The sequence below is a fragment of the Nicotiana tabacum genome, chromosome 18, assembly GCF_000715075.1.
Source record: "Nicotiana tabacum cultivar K326 chromosome 18, ASM71507v2, whole genome shotgun sequence".
Lineage (NCBI taxonomy): Eukaryota > Viridiplantae > Streptophyta > Magnoliopsida > Solanales > Solanaceae > Nicotiana > Nicotiana tabacum.
In genome coordinates, this window is record NC_134097.1 from 23,057,127 (window position 1) to 23,081,511 (window position 24,385).

The window sequence follows — 24,385 nt, forward strand, 5'->3', positions numbered from 1 at the left end:
TGAGATGATTGAACCCTTTGGAGCATTGGCTCAAGTGGTAAAGTGAGTTATGAAATAAAAATGAAAGAAAGAGAAAGAGTTATCAAATTGTCCCCTTGCCGGGATATTGTTGCTTTGTTGATTATCTCCCTTGCCGGGATGTTGAGATTATTGTGGTGTTCCCTTGTCGGGATTTAATTGTTTAATTGTTGTTCACTTGCCGGGATCTCTATTACTATTTTGTTTATTACCTTGCTCCTTTGCTTGTGATTGTTGTTTGGGTGAGGAAGAGTGTTAAAGCACGAAGGGTGATGCCATGCATTATTTGCTATTGTGAGGAAATAGTGTAAAGCATGAAGGGTGATGTCGTGCCATACGATTTACCATTCCGTACCGGTTTTCATTGATTATATGGTGAGGAAAGAGAGTAAAAGCACGAAGTGTGGTGCCGTGCACATCTTTATTATATGATTGATTTGGTGAGGACGAAAGTAAAAGCACGAAGGGTGATGTCGTGCACACTTTTATTATAAAATTGCCTTGGAGAGGACGAGAGTAAAAGAACGAAGGGTGATGCCGTGCAAATTGTTGATTTCTGCTTCTTTGTTGATATTCGAGTTATGTTGTTTCTTTCCTTTCTTGATGCTTTCTATTCGGAACTGTTATCTCCCCCACAACATGTTTCCCCCTCCCACATTGACTGGTTATTTTCTGTATTTCTTTTTCTACTGTATATACATTTGAACTGTACAAGTTTATTTGGTAGTCTGGTCCTAGCCTCGTCACTACTTTGCTGAGGTTAGGCTAGACACTTACCAGTGTCACACCTCCTTTTTTACTACACCCCGTAAAGGATATAAATATAAGGGAGTTTTTCCAATTAAAGGACAATCGAAACGGGATTTGTTTATTTAAAGATTCAGAGTCTCCACTTGGGATAATTTATGGTGTCCCAAGTCACCGGTTTGAATCCCGAATCAAGGAAAAGACTGACTTTGTACTACAGTCCGCGAACCAGAAATTCAAGTAAGGAATTATGTTAACTCGGGAGAAGGTGTTAGGCATTCCCGAGTTCCGTGATTCTAGCACGGTCTCTTTGATCATACTTGGCTTATTAAATTGTCTAATTACTCATTTTAGAACATATATGCATTTAACTCTTTTTTAAGAAATTACCTTGAAACGAGTCATGTGCACGTGTACTCATTTTGTTTGGTGCGTCAAAAATCATATCACGCGTACGTGTGCACAATTAATAATGCTTTGTTATTATTAAGAAAGTTCGGCCGAAGTTGCGCGAACACATACTCCGGTTTTGTTTTTAGAAACCGTAATCATGTCACGCAAACGTGTCCATAATTAGGATAGTATATTAAACGTACGTAAGCAAACTCCGTACGTTTGTCAATTTTTTATATCTAAATTAATACGAAGGCCATGCAATTGTCATTTTGTTCGGCAGGGCACACCTCGGTTTATTCTAATCAAAGGGTTTCCAAACTAACTGATGAGGGCCATAAGTTAGTTATGTTATTTAATATGGCTCGCCTCAATCTATTTAATGGGCTTAATTAATTAAACGCCAAATATAATTAAAGGTTTCTCTCAAACTAACTAAAAGTCTTACTAGAGAAAAGTTCAGTATTTAAGCGAATGGATTTAATCCAGCACAAACGAGCTAATAACTAAATGAGAAAGGGCTATCCAGTTTGGGCCCAATCGTGAGCCCAAATGTCGGAACTTGTAACTACCGGATGGCTTACTCAATATCGAGTCCTTTACAACGCATAGATAATGCCAGAAGTTGCAAATAAAACAACGTAAATTCAAAAGGAGCTAACGCTGGGATCAATACACATGCAAGCTGCCTTCGAAGTCACACTTTAACTCATCAATGGACAATTATCTGACATTTTAGCAATGACTGCACTTTGAAAACGATTAAAAGTCCCATTTTAATAACTAACAGTAGGAAATATTTAATTTCCAGATTTCCAAACTACGTTGAAATACAGACCTAAAAATTTTAAAAATCAAATCAATCTCGTACAAGTAGAACCTATATACAACCACACTAACAACTTGTCATTTTCCAGTAAGCTTAAAAATAAATCTTCATTAGAGAACCCTAGCAAATCTCAGCCAAAACCAAATAAGGTCCAGGGTATATAACAGACCTATATGAAATTAGCAGCTACAAACTTAAAGTCTCATTAACACGAATTCGAGCTTATTCAAGGGCTAAAGTCCATGATTTAATTGACATTACAAAGCAGACAACAAAGGGTAAATATGCTGAAGGAGAAAACAGGTTATCCTTCAAAATTTGACGATCTCCATGAAAACAATGGCGACATTTCAAAGACAAGAAGAAAAGAAAAGACTAAGGCTAATTTGAACCAGACAATTTCCCATTTCCATTTTTAGTCTCCAATTCGAGCATCAATTTACATTGGTTCCAGAGACATGTACCTGAGAAATAAGGAGAGCAAAAATGTAAAGAGTCAGTAATCAGCAGCAGCAAACCTAGTAGGACGCAATGGAACAGTAACAGTAATGGGAGAACCCAATTCCAAACCAAATAATGATATGCAGCAACCCAGAGAACAATATCAATCGAACAGTGACCCGAACTTCAAATCAAACTTCTACAAACCCAAGTTTAATCCTTTTTAACCCAAATGAGAAACTACTATTTTTAGAAATTGAAAAAAAATCAGACGAGCAATTCAGTGAAACAGTAATTATTTTTTTGTAGTTTTTCTATATTTCTGGATTTCAACCCTTAGAAATCTCTGCCTTCAAAGGAAAGAAAAGCTGCCTTTATAGGCAAGGCATTAGGGCAGCTAAAAGAGGATCATATTTGCACCTAGACCCTTTTCATATTTTCGTTTTTGCTCAAAAGCTCTTAGTTTAAAACATCAGATTTCATATAAGCTCCCACCCCACTTTCCTAGATGTTTCTGAATTCTGTTACTCAAGATTCCCTTCCCCAATTCCCTAAACTACCACTCGAACCATGATTATTTACCCTCCCAGCCTAGCAGAACCCGGGTCCAAATGACCCAAGTGAATGGGTCTGAATTAGACCCAATTCAAGTCCTTCCTAGGCTATTTATTCCTTATGAACCCAATTAATGTGAAGAAAACCCAAAAACTCACACGTTCAGATTCAGAAACTTAAATGACTCGGCACAAAATTGAGCCCAAAACAAAAATGAAAATTCAAACTATATGTACTTGAAGACAAGACCCAACTAATAATCAAACACAACTTGAATCTAACATGCAGATATAGGCAGAATAACAAAATGAGAAATCAAAATCAGAAAACTAAAAGATAGAGTAGAAGAAGGTAAGAAGAGAGCAAAAAAACATAAGTTAAATAACGAAAGGTAAAGAAGAACAAAATACCTAAAAACCACTCGAACCAGTAAAGAATGGTGACGGATCTTCAAGTCTTCAAATCTCGGCTCAGTTTGAGATTAATCGTGTGTTCTTTATCAAAAACACGCGAGTAAAGTCAAAAGGGACCTAAAATCTTTAATGGAATCTTGATTCGGAAATCTTGGGATTTTAGGTTTCACTTTCTGATCTAGTATTCGAGAGGATCGGGCAATATTTGAGGGAAACTGACCCAGAATTTGGGAGGAGGGGGTCGTGGAGGTTCCAGGGTGTGATTTTGGTGGCGAACAGAGGTGGCACCGCCGGTCTAAGGTGGTGAGAGTTAGGGCGGCAGATTAGGGTTTCGGGGGTGTTTTCTGATGAGGGTGATGAACCGAAGGGAATTCTGAGGGGGGTAGGGTTATTCGGACACTTAAATACACCTGGAGCTTCAGTTCTGAGCCATTTGATCAAGTGGAGATCAACGACTCAGATTACACAATCCAAAACGGCATCGTTTTAATTTGGGGGAGGGGACGGACCGGGTATCAGGGGCGGGTCGTGGGCTGCCTGAACGGGTTTCAGGGCAAAATATTTGGGCCTATGGATTTTAAAACAAGAATGGCCCAAGCCCAGGCTTCTTATTCAATTATTTTCCTTTCTTTCAAATTAGTTTTTTTCTAATTCCTTTTAAATTGAAATTAAAATTAAACATAAACCCAAATTAATTCCTAAATAAATTATCTCATCAAATTAAATTAACTAACTCTAAATAATTATCACAACTATTTAATTCCCAAATTAAAGCAAGCGACAAAATTCAAATGCGCAAAAATAAACTATTTTTATGGTTTTCCTTTTTATAAAACAACTTAATTAATTAATTAATCCTAAAATGTCAAATTAAATCCTAAATGCAAATGTACATAATTTGTATTTTTCATTACTTAAATAAAATAAACATGCACAGACAAATGCAAACATTTAACATAAAATGCCACAAAATTCACAAAATTGCAAATAATGAAAAGAAATTATTTTATTTTGAAATTATGGGAGTAATTCGTGTAGGGAAAAAATCACGTGCTTACAGTTGCCCCTCTTTGCCCGGAAACACGAAGAGTTTTCGTGCAAAGATAAAGTGAGAGGATACGAGCGATTTTTGTCTGTTTGAATACTCCGTGGGAAGCATTTTTTAAAGAGTTGACCGCACCCTGCTTTTGAGGTTGCCTACATATCCTTGGCTAAAAAGGAATCAGGTCAGTGTAGTTCGGGAATGTCTGGTAGCTGGGACTACTATGAAGCTGTGATTTCGCTATTGCTGCTGCTGCTGCTGTTACTGCTTACTAAACCCCCTTATGACACCATGTCAAAATAAAACAAGAAGCTAGACTAGACTACGATCTATGGATTACAAAAGTCTTATCTATATCTTCAACTTTATCTTGTAGTTCTTGTTGCCTTGTTGTCCTTTATTCTCTCGGTGGCATCCATTTGTTGCCACCTTGAATTGTAAGCTGAGATGTTTTCCCCTTCTTCAAGTGGACGCTTGACTGCTAAAGTCAAATTGTATTCTAAGATGTTTTTCCTCGCTCTCCAGGTGGATGCCTGACTGCTAAACTTGATATGTATTCCCATGCTCTCCAGGCGGGCTCCTGACTCCAAAACGTGAATATATTCCCATGCTATCCAGGCGGGCTCCTGACTTTGAAACGTGAATGTATTCTCATGTTATCCAGGCGGGCTCCTGATTTGAAACGTGAATGTATTCCCATGCTATCCAGGCGGGCTCCTGACTTCAGCAAAATAGACAAAAACAAAGAAAATTTTCTTCCCCAGTTTAGGTATGTGGGCCCATGTGTAAGTGTAAAACAAATCACATTGCCGAATATCAAAGAATTTTGAAAACCAAAACTTGAATCGTACTCCCTTGTTCTCTAGGCGGGCTCCTGACTTGAATTGAAATGTATTCTATGCACTCCAGGCGGGCTCCTGACTGCTGACTTGGAATGTATTCCCTGCTCTCCAGGCGGGCTCCTGATTGCTAAACTTGAATGTATTTCCTGCTCTCCAGGCGGGCTCCTGACTGCTAGACTTGAACTGCTTCTCCCTATTCTCCAAGTGGGTACCTGATTTCAACAAGAAAATAGACAAAACAAAGAAACCAGGCGGGCTCCTGATTTCAACAAAATAGACAAAACAAAGAAAACGTTTTGCCCCAGTTTGGTAACTGGGCACATCTGTGAGTGTTAATTGAATCGTGTTACCAAATATATCTATAAATTTGAAAGCTAAATCCCATTATCCAGGAGGGTCCCGCCGAATCTTGTTGTCTAAGAAGGTATTAAAACTACATCTCATTATCCAGGAGGGTCCTGACAGCTCTTAACTAAACGACAAATTTAGATCTACGCTATATCTTTTAAAGGAATGACTTCTACTACATCTTGTTATCTAAGAAGGTCTTAAACTACTCCCCATTATCCAGGAGGGTCCGGAAAATCCAATGTCAAATTTTATCTTAAGAGTGACAGCTTTTATAGCTGGATTATACTACCCTACAGTAGGATTTACGCTAAATGTTGCTATCTAACCAAAACTTTAAAGCTAAGTCCCATTATCCAGGAGGGTCCTGAGAACTCCTAATTGAATCCTATCTCGAACATGCAAAACTTCTACGCCGACTTATATTCCTTTGGGATGCATTTATGCTAAATTATGCTATTTTTGAACATTTCAACTAGGTCCCATTTTCCAGGAGGGTCCTGAAAATAAAAAATCAAACATGTTTGGTGACTGTCTTTCTCCACGAAAGGTTTCTCTGAAACAATCGAAATTTCCTGCCCCATGTTTTAATCAAAGAAAATTTTGTCAGTTTTAAAATGTGGTGGTTAGTTGATGGCATTCTTGCTGAAGGTCTCTCCACTGCATTATCTTGTTTTGACTGGCTTCTCTGAGCTGGCCCTGAACTGCTTGACTTTCCGACTGACTTTCAAAAAAAACCCATAACTTGAATGACCCGAGTGTTCTATTCCCGAACCGTTGTTTCGCATCTCTGACCCCTTTAACTGAACCTCTGCATTTCCCATCAAATTATCTTGCCAATGGAACTCTTGCTGGTATTTTATCCCTTTTTACATCATACTATCTTTGGTATGCTCTAGCCGCACTGTGCTTTGCAATCTTGAAGCTGGTAGTGAGCTTTGAAATTCCTTCTTATTTGCTTAAACAGAACTGAAATTGGGAACATCTTAGAGAAATAAACCCAAAGAAATTAAATGCAATGACTTTCAGAGTTAAGGATAAGGAAACCCAAAACTGGAAGACTATCTGAAGAGAAAAAGAAAAGAGACTTATCTGAGTGGAACAACTGGTTCCAATGGTCATGACATGCAATTTGGATTAATCGGCCCAATATGTCCAACCAATCAACTTTCAGTTGCCATACTTTGTTGCCCCAGAATTTCCATGACCTGATTTCTTCACCTCTAATCCCGATCTTGTTCGTCATGCGGTGCCTTGAAAAGTTTTCACCAGCAGGCCTCTCTCATTCCTTCATCTGTCAACTCACTTTCGCCTTAAGGTGCCCGTGAGGGTTTTCACCAATAAAACTCTCTCATTTTGATTTCTCTCAACTCCCGTCGCCTTACGGTGCCCATGGGGGTTTTCTCCAATAAGACTCTCTCATTTTGATTTCTCTAAGATCCCGTCGCCTTACAGTGCCCGTGGGAGTTTTCACCAATAAGACTCTCTCATTTTGATTTCTCTCAGCTCCCGTCGCCTTACGGTGCCCGTGGAGGTTTTCACCAATAAGACTCTCATTTTGACTTCTTTTCCTTCTTTGGACCAGAGTGTTGCCCCTGACGTGAATCACCGCTACCTGCTTGACTTGGCATTTCCCGAAGACTGATCGGAAGGTCTTTCTTTGGACCGTAATGTGGCTTTGGATGGGTTTAGAAAGGAAGGGTATAAAAAGCTCAAAATTATTTGATTGGGTTCAAATTTACAACCTTCTGAATCAGGTTTCTGATAACAGCCACAACATCTGCCCCAGTTTCTTATTTGGGAACTTTTGGATTTTTATTTTGATGGGACCGAACTGTGAGTCTGCCTACGTATCCTTAAAAGGAATCAGGTCGAACGTAGTTCATGACATAGGAATTACTTTGTTTGTTGTGATTTTCTTCCCTTTTCTTTTTCTTCTTTTCTTCTTTTGTTCTTCTTTTATTGTTTCTTTTTTTTTTCTCTTTTTCTTTTTCTTTTCTTTTTCCTTTCTCTTTTTCTCTCCTTTCTTTACTTATCTTTACGCTTGTGTTTTCGATATTTGCTATCGATTCTGAATGAGGGGTATGAAAGAAAATAAATGAGGCTCAAAGGGGTAACGAGGGATAAAGTGTTTAGATAGCAGAACAAAATGCCTTCGTCATTTCAATATTCGAAACATGCCAAATACAAACAAGTACAATCATACATAATATCTCTTGACTATATCAGAATTGATAGCCATTTCTACACATTTTCCTTCTACATCTATCAAATACGATGCACCATTAAACAACACTCTAGTCACGACGAACGGCCCCTGCCAATTTGGGGCGAACTTTCCTTTTGCTTCAACTTGATGAGGAAGAATGCGTTTCAATACTAACTTCCCCACTTCAAACTTTCGTGGAGGCACCTTCTTGTTGTATGCTCTTGCCATTCTCTGTTGATACAACTGGCCATGACACACTATTGCCAGTCTCTTTTCATCGATCAAACTCAATTGTTCTAAGCGGGTTTGACCCACTCTTCATCATCGATCTCAGCCTCCGCGATAATTCGAAGGGATGAGATTTCCACTTCTGTGGGTATCATTGCTTTGGTTCCATACACCAACAAATAAGGAGTCGCCCCTATTGAAGTACGGATAGTAGTACGATAACCGAGCAATGCAAATGATAATTTTTCATGCCACTACCTAGAACCTTCCACCATTTTTTGAAGTATCTTCTTTATATTCTTGTTGGCCACCTCAACTGTTTCGTTTGCCTTAGGGCGGTATGGGGTAGAATTGCTATGTGTAATCTTGAAATGCTAACATACCTCTTTCATCAGATGACTATTGAGATTAGCCCCATTGTCCGTAATGATCACCTTTGGTATCCCGAACCGACAAATGATATTTGAATGCACAAATCCACTACTTCCTTCTTGGTTACAGACTTGAATGTTTTAGCCTCTACCCACTTGGTGAAATAATCGATGGCCACTAGAATAAACATGTGCCCGTTGGACGCTGCTGGCTCGATCGGTCCAATGACATCCATTCCCCAAGCAACAAAAAGCCATTGTGCAGACATCGTATGTAATTCAGATGGTGGAGAATGAATCAAATCTTCATGCACTTGGCACTGATGACATTTACGCACGAAACTGATATAATCTCGCTCCATAGTGAGCCAATAATAACCTGCCCGAACAATCTTCTTTGCCAGCACATACCCACTCATATGCGGTCCACAGACTCCAGAATGTACTTAAGTCATGATAGCCGCGGCCTGTTCGGCATCTACACATCTTAATAACCCAAGATCTGGAGTTCTTTTGTACAAAACTCCTCCACTGAAGAAAAATCCACTTGTCAAGCGACGAATTGTTCTTTTTTGATCACCTGTGGCTTGTACCGGATATACTCCCCTTCGGATGTATTCCTTGATGTTGTGAAACCAAGGCTCCCCATCGAGCTTTTCCTCCACCATGTTACAATAAGCATGCTGATCACGGACCTGAATGTGCAATAGGTCTACATAAGCCTTATCTGGATCATGTAACATTGACGCCAGAGTAGCCAAAGCATCGGCAACCTCATTGTGGATCCTCGGAATATGCCTGAACTCTATTGATTGAAACCGTTGACAAAGATCATGCAAGCATTGCTGGTATGGTATGAGTTTTAAATCTCGTGTTTCCCATTCTCCCTGAATCTAGTGTACCAGAAGGTCCGAGTCACCTAAGACCGAGACTTCCTGGACACCCATATCCACAGTTATCCTCAAACCCAAAATGCATGCCTCGTATTCTGCCATGTTGTGAGTACAGTAGAACTGAAGCTGAGCCGTAATAGGGTAATGATGCCCTATTTCAGAAACAAGTACCACTCATATTCCAATGCCTTTCATGTTAGCAGCCCCATCAAATAAAAGTTTTCCATCTTGGCCTTTCAATCTATTCCAACTCATCAATGTACATTACCTCTCCATCAGGAAAGTAAGTCTTCAAAGGTTCGTATTCTTCATCCGCAGGATTTTCAGCCAAGTGGTCGACCAATTCTTGTGCTTTCATCGTTGTCCGAGTCACGTAGACAATGTCAAATTCTGTGAGCAAGATCTGCCACTTTGCGAGCCTACCTGTGGGCATAGGCTTCTGGAAGATATACTTCAATGGATCCAAGTGAGAGATGAGGTAAGTAGTATAAGAGGACAAATAATGTTTCAGCTTCTGGGCTACCCAAGTTAGGGCGCAACACGTCCTCTCAAGATGAGTGTACTTAACCTCGTAAGATGTGAACTTCTTGCTGAGATAATATATGGCCTGCTCCTTCCTGCCAGTGATGTCATGCTGTCCCAACACACATCTAAATGAATTGTCCAAGATTGTCAAATACAGAATCAAAGGTCTCCCTAGTTCTGGCGGGACCAACATAGGTGAGTTTGACAAGTACCCCTTTATCTTATCAAATGCTTCGTGACATTCATCTGTCCACTTGACTGCAGCATCTTTCTTTAACAATTTGAAGATAGGCTCACAAGTTGTTGTGAGCTGAGCAATAAACCGGCTGATGTAATTCAATCTTCCCAACAGACTCATCACCTCAGTCTTGTTCTTTGGAGGCGGAAATTCCTAGATGGCTTTGATTTTTGATGGGTCTAATTCAATACCTCGTCGGCTGACTATGAATCCCAACAACTTTTCCAGATGGAACACCGAACGCACATTTTGCAGGATTGAGCTTGAGATTGTACCTGCAAAGCCTTTGGAAGAACTTTCTCAGATCTCTGACATGGTCAGACTGCTTTCTAGACTTTACAATCATGTCATCCACATAAACCTCGATCTCCCTGTGTATCATGTCGTGGAATATGGTCGTCATTGCCCTCATGTAGGTTCCCCTAGCATTTTTCAAACCAAATGGCATGATCCGATAGCAGTATGTTCCTCATGGCGTGTTGAATGTTGTCTTTTCCGCGTCCTCCTCATCCATTAAGATCTGGTGGTAGCCCGTATAACAATCCACAAAAGAACCAACCTCATGTTTGGCACAATTATCGATCAATATATGGATGTTTGGTAGTAGGAAATTATCCTTGGGACTCGCCTTGTTGAGGTCTCGATAATCAACACACCCTGGTCTTGCCATCCTTCTTCGGCACAAGCACTACATTGGCTAACCAAGTGGGATATCGAGTGACGCGAATGACCTTGGCCTCAAACTGTTTGGTGACCTCTTCCTTAATTTTTACACTCATATCAGTTTTAAATTTCCTCAACTTCTACTTGACAGGAGGGAATGCCGGATCAGTGAGCAATTTGTGAACCACCAAACCAATGCATAGACCTGGCATGTCGTCATAGGACCAGCAAAAACATCTTTATACTCTAGCAGTGTTTTAATTATCTCCTCTCTGAGCTGTGGTTCAAGATGGACACTTATTTTAGTTTTCCGGACATTATCTTGGTCCCCTAAATTGATTGCTTCTGTATCACTCAGGTTAGGCTTGGGTTTTTCTTCAAAATGGCTTAATTCTTTACTAATCTCTTCAAATGCTTCATCCTCGTCATATTCCGATTCAACATCACATTCTATTTCTTGAATTACTATTTCAGAACTAGATTGGCTTTTAAGGCTAGGCCGGAGATTTTGCATGCATGTCATATCATTGAAGATAGCATAAAAAGAACTGTACAAGGAAAAAAGGAAAACAAAAATAAAACTATCAGGAAGACAGGAAAAGAGAAATTGCATTTCATTGAAATTAAAGATAACGGGGTTTATACATCCAAACGGACGGAACATAGAATCTGAATTACAACCCTGGAATAATCCAGATAAATTGAAAGAAAATCAAAGCAAACTACCAAAACTCTCTCCTGGTGGGGAGAGGAGTAGCTTCCCAATTGTCAATCTTTGCACTGGGCCCAACAAATTGCACATTCGCCTTGCTAGAACCCTCTCCAGCTTCAAACACGTTCACATCGGCGAATATCCTCTCAAACCTTTCCATCAAATCTTCATCCATATCAACCACCAAAATGGGAACCGACATCATTGGGCGTTTTATGGTACCAGGCCTGACAAATGATCGAGAAAGACGCGGTACTGGCTTTGGAAGGGCCCATGCTCTCTGTTTCATTTTTCTAGCTCTTCTCACATCTGCGACTGTAGGCTTGAACCCCAGACCAAATGTATCCAAGTTTTTAGGAAGAGAAACCGGTTGTACGATACCTTGCAGAGATGCGCCCAAACCATTGCCTGGTACAAAACCATTTTTCAACATTTCAACGGCTACCATGACTAATGCAGCAGCTACCCTTGGAGTCGTCACGCACTTCCCTTCAGGGATTTTCTCTACCGATACCGTGTCAACAACCTGATAAACCCACAGCCCCTTGTCATCTTCAAACTCTATGAATGGAACAATGGCATCACTGGGAACACACAAATTGTCTTCGCCATGTACACCAATTTCTTGTCTATCCCATTCAAACTTAACCATTTGATACAGAGTGGATGGGACCGCTTTGGCAGCATGAATCCAGGGTCGTCCTAACAGCGGATTGTAAGAAACAGCCACATCGAGTACCTGGAATTCCATAGTAAATTCAACTGGCCCTATTGTAAGCTCGAGCACTATGTCCTCGACTGAATCTTTTCCTTCCCCGTCGAATCCCCGAACGCAGATACTATTCTTGTGAATTCTTTCATCATCCACCTTCAACTTGTTCAGAGTGGAAAGAGGACAAATATTTGCACTGGAACCATTGTCAACAAGTACCCGAGTAACCACGGAATCTTCACATTTCACCGTCAGATAGAGGGCTCTATTGTGCTCGGTACCCTCCACGGGCAACTCATCATCAGAAAAAGTGACTCTGTTTACCTCAAATATCTTGTTAGCTATCGTTTCCAAGTAGTTTACTGAGATTTTGTCAGGAACATGGGCTTCGTTCAAGATTTTCCTTAAAGCCCGACGGTGTTCGTCTAAATGGATCAATAATGACAAGAGCGAGATCTGAGCTGGTGTCTCCTTAACTGCTCCACAATGGAATAGTCTTGTACTTTCATCTTTCTCAGAAATTCTTCTGCTTCTTCCTCGGTCACCGCTTTCTTCACGAACACTTGATTATCTTTTGAGGTCTTAGCTTTTCTCAACTCTTCAGGGGCAAGGCATCTCCCCGATCGAGTCAAACCATGAGTCTCACACACTTTTTCTTTAACCTCTTTCCCCTTGTAAGTCACTGTCACTCGTTCATAATTCCATGGGACTGCCTTGCTGTTGACTATGGGTAATTGAGTTACCAGTTTGATAATGACAGGATCTGTGCAGGCGCCCTTCACAATTACCATATGCTTGTTCGTCACTCTTGGCACAACCACTTTTGCTCTTTGATGTTTTCCTACAACGTCACTTGTGGACCCCTTCTTAACCTTCACGGATGGTTCATTATTTGCCCCGTTCAACTTAATCACAGACTTCTCACTTGTTGACTTTTCAAATGGCTTGGCTTCACTAGAATGAACCATCATGACAGTTTGCGATGGCTTCTTAGGCTCCCCTCCCTTATGCACTATCTCAATCATATTAATCTCATGATGGGTCGGAAGCGGGTTCTGGTTGATGTTGGGTACCTCTGGGCTTGGACCTCAATCCGATTAGTATCAATGAGCTCTTGAATAGCTGTTTTCAACTTCCAGCATTTCTCTATGTCGTGACCCGAGGTCCCTGAACAATACTCACAACTTACCGAGTAGTCAAGATTTCTGGGAAGAGGATTTGGCAGTTTAGCCTCGATCGGATTCAACATACCCAACTGTCCCAGTCGATGGAATAGACTAGCATATGATTCTCCCAAAGAAGTGAAAGTCTTCTGCTTCTGCAACCTCTCATTCTTAAAGGCTTGATTTGGCCGAAAACCTGTTCCAGGGAGATTTCTGTAGGCTCTTGGGGGTGGATGGGAATTTTGTGGATCTAGGTATGGACTTTGTGGAGCCGGCGCACACCATTGTTCGTGAGCGGGATGTTGGGTATAGGTTTGTGCGTGATGGACGGAAAAATGGGGATTGGGCGGTGGGTAGTAGTGTTGTGGTGGACTATATGGAGTGTGGGGGTAAGTTTGAAGGTAGGGTCGAGGCGGGTTGTAGTAACGTGGAATGTTCCTGGATCCAATCTAAGCTCTCGACTCAATTGTAGCAACATCCTCTTTCTTTTTCTTCCCAAGTACACCCCCAGTACCGTTTTGAATGGCCTGGGTGGTCTCTTTGATTGCTGAATAACTCATGATCTTGTTGGACTTGAGTCCCTCCTCAACCATGCCTCCCATTTTTACAACTTCATTAAAGGACTTGCCTACTGCTGACACCAAGTGACCAAAATAAGTGGGTTCCAAAGCCTGCAAGAAATAATCAACTATCTCACTTTCTTTTATCGGAGGGTCAACCCTCGTTGTTTGCTCTCTCCAACGGAATCCATATTCCCTAAAGCTCTTACCAGGCTTCTTCTCAATCTTTGTCAATGACAGACGGTCTGGGATAATTTCGAGGTTGTACTGAAAATGGCAGGCAAAAGCTTGGGCCAAATCGTCCCATGTGTACCACCTACTATGATCTTGTCTGGTATACCATTCTAATGCCGATCCACTCAAACTTTGGCTGAAATACGCCATCAACAATTCATCTCTTCCATCTGCTCCTCTCATCTTGCTACAAAATCCTCTTAAGTGTGCTACTGGGTCACCATGCCCGTCGTACAGATCAAACTTGGGCATTTTGAACCCTGCTGGCAACTGAACATCTGGGAACAGACATAAATCTTTATAGGCCACACTTATTTGACCTCCCAACCCCTTCATATCTCTGAACGTTTGTTCTAAGCTTTTGACCTTTCTGATCATCTCTTCATGCTCGAGATTTTTTGGGTAGCTTCTCGGTCTCTGCCGGGAGATCAAGATGAGGGGTGCAAGAATATGGTTTTGGAACTTTGAAGGTAGGTTCAGGGGGATAGTACTGGTTGTCGTGATTTTGGAACAGAGGTTCACTGGAAGATCGGTGTAGTGTAGAAGGTGGAGGTGCCACAAAAACAGGCGTAATTAGTGGGGGAGGGTATGGGACTTGTTTGGGTGGTGGAGCTTGAGAAGTATGGGAAATGGCACCATAGCATTGTTGGTAGAGGGGAAAGGCTAGAGATGAGTTCACAGTAGGAGGCTCCTGAGGTTGGGCCGATGGTGGGATATAAGCAGGGTTGGCAGGATAAACCGGTGGTGGATGCCCCTTGGCCCAGGCTTGGTACATTTCAGCCATCTGCTGCTTTAACTTATACATCTCCTCCTTCATTGCATTAACATCTAGTTCTTCCACCTCTTTGACGGGTCAACAATACTTGTCTCTGGTTCTTGGTTGGCCATATTCAGCCTGTCTTTTGATCGGGTGTTGTATGAGTGACTTGTCAGAATGCCAATCAACTAACCACCTGCCTGGACTCAATACATCAAACAACAACCTTGTTAGTGATTAGGCTTTAACAGATTGGTAACCGCACATTGGGCATAAATGCACCTAAACAGTTAACCATCTCTATTATGTATTTACTCGGTTGCATACGTCATCCCGACCTTTTCTTACTTTCAATTGCAAACTTCCCCCTTTTTCTTTCTTTTCTTTTCCTTCCTGTCACTCTTGCCTCTGTTCTCTCTTTGTTTTTATTCTCTCTTGATTTCTTATTTTCTCTCTTTTCTTTCTTGTTTTTCCGTTCTTTTTCTTTTCTTTACTCTTTTATTTTTCTTCTTATTTTCTTTCTCTCGTTTTCATTTGGTTACGGTCGAATCCTATGTAGATTGTCTACGTATCATGACCCCGCATGAATCAGACCAAGCGTAGTTCTTGGAGATGAAAATAATAAAACATTTTTGGAATTTTCAAATTTTCATAATAAGACTCGGAAATAGACTTAAACAAAAACTAACCGACTCTGATGAAAGATGAAATATAGAGTCGAAAAACAAACAACCCACATACTCTAATAAAAGAAATACAGACTCCAAGACAAACTGGCAGACTTTAACGGAAAGAAAATACAGACTCAAGAAATCACGAATACATCAGTGCCTCAATTTCCCCTGGGACCCGTGGGGCATCATTCGGCCTCGCCGAGGGCCAACTTGCTAAATCCTCTTGGAGGTGGTAGAGATCTTCCATTACCTGGTGAACAAAAATCATCACAGTAGCGAAGAACATAGATTCAGTCATATCCTCGTAGCTACTGCACTTCATCGCGATGTAGTTGGCGATCCTTTTGACTCGCTCTCTTATAATGCCCTTCTCTTGCAACAAATGCCCAATCTGTTCAGTTCTGGCTTCCAAAGTTTGTTCGGCTACCTGGTTCTGCTCTTGGAGTTATTGCAAGTCACTTTCTAGCCGTGCCATTAAGGCATAACAATGTTCTCTTTCAACCTTAAAATTTTTGGCTTGTTTAGCCATTTCACCCTTGAGGTTGCCAATTGTCTTTTCCCAACCTGTGACCCCTTTTTCATATCTGTCTTTCATCTGTTGAACGAAAGTTGCACACCTTTCGGTGCTTTTAGCCAACCTTGCCTGTGCTTTTGCTAGTTCAGACTCAGCTTTCTGCAGGTCATCTTCATAGTCACGTACCTTTTGAGTAAGGTTATAAATGAGTCTTTCATCTTTCCCGCTTCGGCCTGGGTTCTCAGCTTTAATTTTCAACTGTCAAACCTGAGCTCTGAGAGCTTCATTTTCTCGCACCAATCTTCTCCTCTCACCTTCGGCCTCTTGTGCCTGTAAATCATTGTTGAAGGTGACATTTCTCAACTCTTCTCGTAAATCATGGATGGTGGCCTTATATTCCTTTTCCTTCTCCCCCAGGCTAACCTCTCCTGAATTTTATCATCAAAGGCTTGAACATGAGGCCTTTTGGTAGGCCTCTCGAGCTCTGGCTCGTTATTTACATAAGACATTTTCTCAAACCAAGCAGCATAATTTGGATCTACTTCCCCCTTGGCGATGTCTGGTACCTGGGTGCCATTTTTTTAGATACCGACAGCTATTCCAATCCCGCTAAACTACAGCCTCGGGCAATGCAGCTTCTGGATGTAACTCTATGACCTGGGTGCTTAGATCTTCATCTTCGGGCACAATCTGATACCTTCCCAATTGCCTCAAGACCCTCTACGGTGCATATGGCTGAATACTCCTTACACCCATTAACCTCAGGTAGCCTTTGATAGCAGTCATATAGATGAATTCTGTCCTCATGAGCCATCCTATAGTCTACTCGACCTGACCTGCGTTAAAAACTTTCAAGTGAGAGACCCATGCTTCAAACCCTTCTGATGCGTTATAATCTTTTACCCTCTCCTCGTAACTAGTGATGAAGTTATTCGGGCTCGAACCATAACTCATGAATTTGGGATGATGGTGAAGGTTCTCGATCAACCACATTTGCAGAAGGATGTTGCAACCTTCAAATAATTGAGCCCCTACTTTGCATAAGGTCAATGCTCGATAAATATCTGCCAGCACCAACAGGGCAAGTGTATGATCTTCCTTGGTAGTGAGTATTTGTGCAATTCTATCCATACGAATATACACCATCCCTTTCTCATTTGGAAAAACCATGATTCCCAAGAATGCCACAATAAATGCGAACCGACGATGAATTTGCCAAAGGCCCTTGTCTTGTTTGTTGCTCAGACCCTTTTCATGCATTTCAAAACCAGCAGAGTGCCCGAACCTGGAGTATAATAAATGGAAAGCACAACACCCATTGCTCACACGTTCTTTATTTGTCTGTTTACTGATATTCAGGAGGTCAAAGAACTTGTGCACCGATAGAGCCCTTGGAAATATAAGTTGTTGCTTCCTCAAATCCCGTCCGAATTCAATGTACCCGGCTATCTCCTCCAAAGTAGGGGTGATCTCAAAATCCGAGAAATGAAAGACATTGTGGACAGGATCCCAGAAAGTTACCAAAGCCTTGATCATATCTTCCCGTGGTTTGATCTCAAAAATATTTATAAGAGCACCCAATTGCTTTTTCACCCATTTCTGACCATCTTCATCTAGATCATTCCACCACATACGCAAGTGCAATTGGGCATGTTCCCTGACCACTTCTGGCGGATCCTGGATGGTATTCATTCTGTTCCTGTGGAAGGTTAAGGTTAGGGTTGACTCGAGTGGACCCTTTTGTAAACAGTTTTTTTAAGAAGAAAAGAAAAAAGATAGAGAAAAGAAAAGAAAAAAAGAAAAAAAAACAAATCAAAGGACCATGATTTCTTCCCCTATATGCCAATTTTAGCCAAGTGACTGTTTTTCCAAATGCGTCCCCTTCCCAATTTCACATGAATTTTGAGGCCGGGGGGATTATATTATGACCCTTCACAAACTTGTCCATTCTTTTACGAAAATAGCCTTTCGACAACTGAAAAATACTCTGAGGCTATCTCGGCAAGAACGGTTTGAGACATTGTCGAAGCTGGATCGACTTATTTTGATCAAGAATCCAGACTGCATTCACTCGACCACCGACTTTCTTTTCTTGTTTTTCTTTCTTTTTTTTTCAAAAATAAGGTCGAACCTTATGTAGGTTGCCTACGTATCCCACATCTGGTGAGAATCAGACATGCGTAGTTCGGTCAGTTTTGACACATTTGGAAGAACACAGCGTTTGACTCTTTTGAAATAATTTTTTTGTTGAAAAATTTTGGCAGAGCTTCGGGATGTTTTTCAAATACCGTGGTTTTCTTTAGAATCGGGTTTTATTTCCTTCCCTACATCACTCTTGGTTTTTCTTTTTGCTTTATTTTCCCTAGCCAGTCAGCATGCAAGCCCGAACAAATAAATGTACATATAGCACATAGAATGCATCAGGATGGTCTGTTGTTTCGGGCACACTTGTCCTAGACGGACCCAGCCCCTATGTTGAGTCCCCTAAGTCAAATGCACATGATGCAAACAAAACTCTCCTATTAGGGATCCGGCATGAAGCTGTGTTTTTCTAAGTTTAACTCCAGGGGTTTTGGTCTAGACTTGGATTACCCGAGCAAACAACTGGGGCCGAAGAGGGGGCGACGTAACGGGAGCACTGAAGTCTACCCGGCCTTGTCGCTTGCCCAGTATCATTCTTATTTGGTATAATTTCTACAGAAAAAAGGGGGTCACGCGAACGTGTGCACCATTTCCAGAAGACTCAAAGAGGTGGCGTAAGAAAATATTTATATACAATTCAAACAATAATAAAGCAGTAAACAAATAACATTTAGCACAAAAGATTCATAGAATACAGTAATATTAACAATAAATGAAGCCAAGTAAAAATCATTAACAAGCTCAAATTCTTGAACCCTGAACCAGAGATTTTAATTTCGCTCCCTAACAGAGTCGCCAGAGTTGTCACAACTCCTTTTTACTACACCCTGTAAAGGGTATAAATATAAGGGAGTTTTTCCAATTAAAGTACAATCGAAATGGGATTTATTTATTTAAAGATTCAGAGTCGCCACTTGGGATAATTTATGGTGTCCCAAGTCACCGGTTCGAATCCCGAATCGAGGAAAAGATTGACTCTGTACTACAGTCCGCGAACCAGAAATCCGAGTAAGGAATTCTGTAAACCTGGGAGAAGGTGTTAGGCATTCCCGAGTTCTGTGGCTCTAGCACGGTCGCTTTGATCATACTTAGCTTATTAAATTGTCTAATTGCTCGTTTTAGAACCTATGTGCATTTAACTCTTTTTTAAGAAATTACCTTGAAACGAGTCACGCGCACGTGTACTCATTTTTTTTTGGTGCGTCAAAAATCATGTCACGCGTACGTGTCCACAATTAATAACGCTTTGTTATTATTAAGAAAGTTCGGTCGAAGTTGTGTGAACGCATACTTCGATTTTGTTTTTAGAAACCGTAATCATGTCACGCGAACGTGTCCATAATTAGGATAGTATATTAAACGTACGTAAGCAAACTCCGTACGTTTGCCGATTTTTTATATCTAAATTAATACGAAGGCCATGCAATTGTCATTTTGTTTGGCAGGGCACACCTCGATTTATTCTAATCAAAGGGTTACCAAACTAACTGATGAGGGCCATAAATTAGTTATGTTATTTAATATGGCTCACCTCAATCTATTTAATGGGCTTAATTAATTAAACGCCAAATATAATTAAAGGTTTCTCTCAAACTAACTAAAAGGCTTACTAGAGAAAAGTTGAGTATTTAAGCGAATGGATTTAATCCAGCACAAACGAGCTAATAGCTAAATGAGAAAGGGGGTATCCAATTTAGGCTCAATCGTGAGCCCAAATGTCAGAACTTGTAACTACCGGATGGCTGACTCAATATCGAGTCCTTTACAACGCATAGATAATGCCAGAAGTTGCAAATAAAACAACGTAAATTCAAAAGGGGCTAACGCTGGGATCAATACACATGCAAGCTACCTTCGAAGTCACACTTTAACTCATCAATGGACAATTGTCTGGCATTTTAGCATTGACTCGACTTTGAAAACGATTAAAAGTCCCATTTTAATAACTAACAGTAGGCAAACTTTAATTTCTAGATTTCCAAACTACCTTGAAATACATACCTAAAAAATTTAAAAATCAAATCAATCTCGTACAAGTAGAACCTGTATACAACCACACTAACAACTTGTCATTTTCCAGTAAGCTTAAAAATAAATCTTCATTAGAGAACCCTAGCAAATCTCAGCCAAAACCAAATAAGGTCCAGAGTATATAACAGACCTATATGAAATTAGCAGCTGTAAAGAGGCAGTAATCAGCAGCAGCAAACCCAGTAGGAAATAATGGAACAGTAACTGTAATGGCAGACCCAATTCCAAACCAAAAAATGATATGCAGCAACCCAAAGAACAATATCAATCAAACAGTGACCCGAACTTCAAATCAAACTTCTACAAACCCAAGTTTAATCCTTTCTAACCCCAAATGAGAAACTACTATTTTTAGAAATTAAAAAAATCAGAAGAGCAATTCAGTGAAAAAGTAATTTTTTTATGTAGTTTTTCTATATTTCTGGATTTTAGCCATCAGTGCCTTCAAAGGCAAGAAAAGCTTCCTTTATAAGCAAGGCACTAGGGCAGCTAAAGGAGGATCAAATTTGCACCTAGACCCTTTTCATATTTTCGTTTTTGCTCAAAAACCCTTAGTTTAAAACATCAGATTTCATATAAGCCCCCACCCTACTTTCCTAGAAGTTTCTGAATTCTGTTACTCAATATTCCCTTCCCCAATTCCCTAGACTACCCCTCGAACCTTGATTATTTACCCTCCCAGCCTAGCAAAACCCAGGTCCAAATGACCCAAGTGAATGGGTCTGAACTAGACCCAATTCAAGTCCTTCCTGGGCTATTTAATCCTTATGAACCCAAATAATGTGAAGAAAACCCAAAAACACACACGTTCAGATTGAGAAACCTAAATGACTAGACACAAAATTAAGACCAAAACAAAAATGAAAATTCAAACTATATGTACTTGAAGACAAGACCCAACTGATAATTAAACACAACTTGAATCTCACATGCAGACATAGGCAGTATAACAAAATGAGAAATTCAAATCAGAAACTAAAAGACAGAGTAGAAGAAGGTAAGAAGATAGCAAAAAAAACATAAGTTAAATAACGAAAGGTAAAGAAGAACAAAATACCTAAAAACCACTCGAACCAGTAAAGAATGGTGACGAATCTTCAAGTCTTCAAATCTCGGCTCAGTTTGAGATTAATCGTGTGTTCTTTATCAAAAACACACGAGTAAAGTCAAAATGGACCTAAAATTTTTAATGGAATCATGATTCGGAAATCTTGGGATTTTAGGTTTCACTTTCTGATCTAATATTCGAGAGGATCGGGCAATATTCAAGGGAAACTAACCCGGGATTTGGGAGGAGGGGATCGTGGAGGTTCCAGGGTGTGATTTTGGTGGCGAACAGAGGCAGCGCCGCCGGGCTAAGGTGGTGAGAGTTAGGGCGGCGGATTAGGGTTTTGGGGGTGTTTTCTGATGAGGGTGATGAACCGAAGGGAATTCTGAGGGGGGTAGGGGTATTCGGACACTTAAATACACCTGGAGCTTCAGTTCTGATCCGTTTGATTAAGGGGAGATCAACGGCTCAGATTACACAATCCAAAACGGCGTCGTTTCAATTAGGGGGGGAGGGGTCGGGTATCAGGGGCGGGTCGTGGGTTGCCTGAACGAGTTTCATGGCAAAATATTTGGGCTTATGGATTTTTAAACAAGAATGGCCCAAGCCTAGGCTTCTTATTCAATTCTTTTCCTTTCTTTCAAATTAGTTTTTTTCTAATTCCTTTTAAATTGAAATTAAAATTAAACATAAACCTAAATTAATTCCTAAATAAATTATCTCATCAAATTAAATTAACTAACTCTAAATAATTATCACAACTATTTAATTCCCAAATTAAAGCAAGCGACTAAATTCAAATGCGCAAAAATAAACTATTTTTGTGGTTTTCCTTTTTATAAAAAAACTTAATTAATTAATTAATCATAAAATGTCAAATTAAATCCTAAATGCAAATGTACGTATTTTGTATTTTTCATTAGTTAAATAAAATAAACATGCACAGACAAATGCAAACATTTAACATAAAATGCCACAAAATTCACAAAATTGCAAATAATGAAAAGAAATTATTTTGTTTTGAAATTGTGGGAGTAATTCGTGTAGGGCAAAAATTACGTGCTCACAACTAGCACATGGGGTCGGTTGTGCTGATACTACACTCTGCACTGTGTGCAAATCTAGGAGCAGCTTTCGAACAGTAGTTTGAGTGCTTCCTTCAATCCACCCAGAGACCCAAGGTAGACTGCAGGAGTCCGCAGGCCCTTGCGTCTCCCTCTATCTCTACTTCCTGTTTCATTTTCTTTTATTCAGAAACAGCGCACTGTTATTTCTTCAGACCTTGTATGTAGAAATCTTAGATAGTCTGTGATACTGTGACACCAGGTTTTGGGTATTTGAGGTTTTAAAAGTTGTAATAAATGTAGACTTAAGATATTTAATTGTTGACTTCCGCTTAATTATTTAAACTTCCGTTATTATCATGTTATCACCTTGTGTTTGTTAAAATAAAGCAATATGGAAGCGTAGCAAGTAGTTAAGGTTTGGCTTGCCTAGCTCCCATTAGTAGGTGCCATCACGACCCCCGAGGTTGGGAAATCCGGGTCGTGACAGTCATGTCCGATTTTTGGGCTGGAGCGGCGGGTATTTGGGGCTGGGTTAATTAATATTGAAGGGAAAATTATTGGGCCGAATTGGGGATATTGAAAATGGCCCAATTTCAAAAAATGAAACTCTTCTCCAATTCTTTCTTTTATTCCTAATTTTTCTTTTATTTCCCTCATTTTTTTTAAATTAAAAATCCTAATAATTAAAAATCCACTTATCTAAAATTGTGAAATTAGACTAATTAACTAATTATAAAAATTACAAACATCACTTAATTCTAAATTAAAAGAGAAATATGTGACAAAATGTAAAAATGAAATATTTTTTGTGATTTTTAAATTTTATAAAGAAAATAATTACTGATTAATTCTAAAAATATAAAAACAAATCCTACATGCAATGCATGATATTTTTGGTATTTTTTAATAATTTAAATAAAAATTAAACATGCACAGAAAATGCAAATAATTGAGAAAATTTCTAAAAATAAAAAATAAAAAATTCCTAAAATGGCAAATAATTAACAAAAAACCTATTTTCTTGAGATTTTATAGGAGTAATTCATATAGAGCAAAAAGCGCATGCTCACAGCTGCTCCTCTTTGCTCGGAGACACAAAGGGTTTTCATGCAAAGATAAAATGAGCAGTTACGAGGGATTTTTGCCCGTTTGAAACTCCATGAGAAACATCTTTTGAAAAAGTCAGACCGAACCTTGCTTCGCAGGTTGCCTACATATCCTTGGCTATAAAGGAATCAGGTCACTGTAGTTCTGGAAGTTTTGGTAGCTGGGACTACCGGAAAACTGTGATTTCATTGATGTTTCTGCTTTTTGAGCTCCTTATTACACCAAAATGGAAGATGAAAAGCTAAACTAGCTAAGCCTAATAACTACGAGTTACAAGATTCCCATTTATAACCTTCTAAAGCTTGATCTTGAGTCTTGGATAGTTCTTCCCGCAGACTCTGATCTGAATCTTAATACTCATTAGCTGCAACTGCAGGTTCACTCTTCTTCAGCTTTTCGGATCAAGGCGGGACATGCAAAACTCGTGACTTCAATCAAATTATGAGCAGTCCGCATCTTTTCTCCGCTTCTACATCTTGAGTTCAACTTCTTTTCTTATTTCTTATTTTCTTTATTTGGGTTGAGACTTCTTATTTTGGTCATCTCAAAAATTGTGCCTCACAGTAAAAACTTGTTTAGGCACCAAAGCAAATAAACGAACGAAATTGTTTATCCCAGTTTTCACTAGGAAAATTTCGTGAGTTATTGTAACAAAATCTAAACTATTTCTTTATTGAAAACAATAAAATCAAGATTGTGTATCCTTGGGAGAAAAAGATTAGGGAGTGGAACCCTATATCTATAATCAACCAGGGAGTGGAGACCCTGTGTTTGGAAAAGCGACTAGGGAGTGGAGACCCTATGTGGAAAAGGCGACTAGGGAGTGTAGACCCAATGTATAAAAATAAACTCAACTAGGGAGTGGAGACCCTATGTTGGAAAAGGCGACTAGGGAGTGGAGACCCTATG

General features: G+C 39.9%; 1 protein-coding gene across 2 annotated transcripts in view; it reads right to left on the minus strand.

Annotated features, from left to right (window-relative positions):
- Positions 1–2,166: 2,166 nt before the first annotated feature.
- The window catches only part of LOC107805969 (uncharacterized), a 31,436-nt gene continuing 9,217 nt past the window's right edge, over positions 2,167–24,385 (minus strand). Inside the window, exon 2 of one of the 2 annotated variants that reach the window (XR_012701943.1) lies at positions 2,167–2,451. Coding sequence is in view for 1 of the 2 variants with exons in the window: in XM_075236670.1 (XP_075092771.1) it covers positions 11,478–12,218 (741 nt within the window). In the remaining variant the exon portion in view is untranslated. Of the gene's footprint in view, positions 2,452–5,527; positions 17,781–24,385 lie in introns of those variants that run through there. The other variant, XM_075236670.1, reaches the window with a different exon arrangement.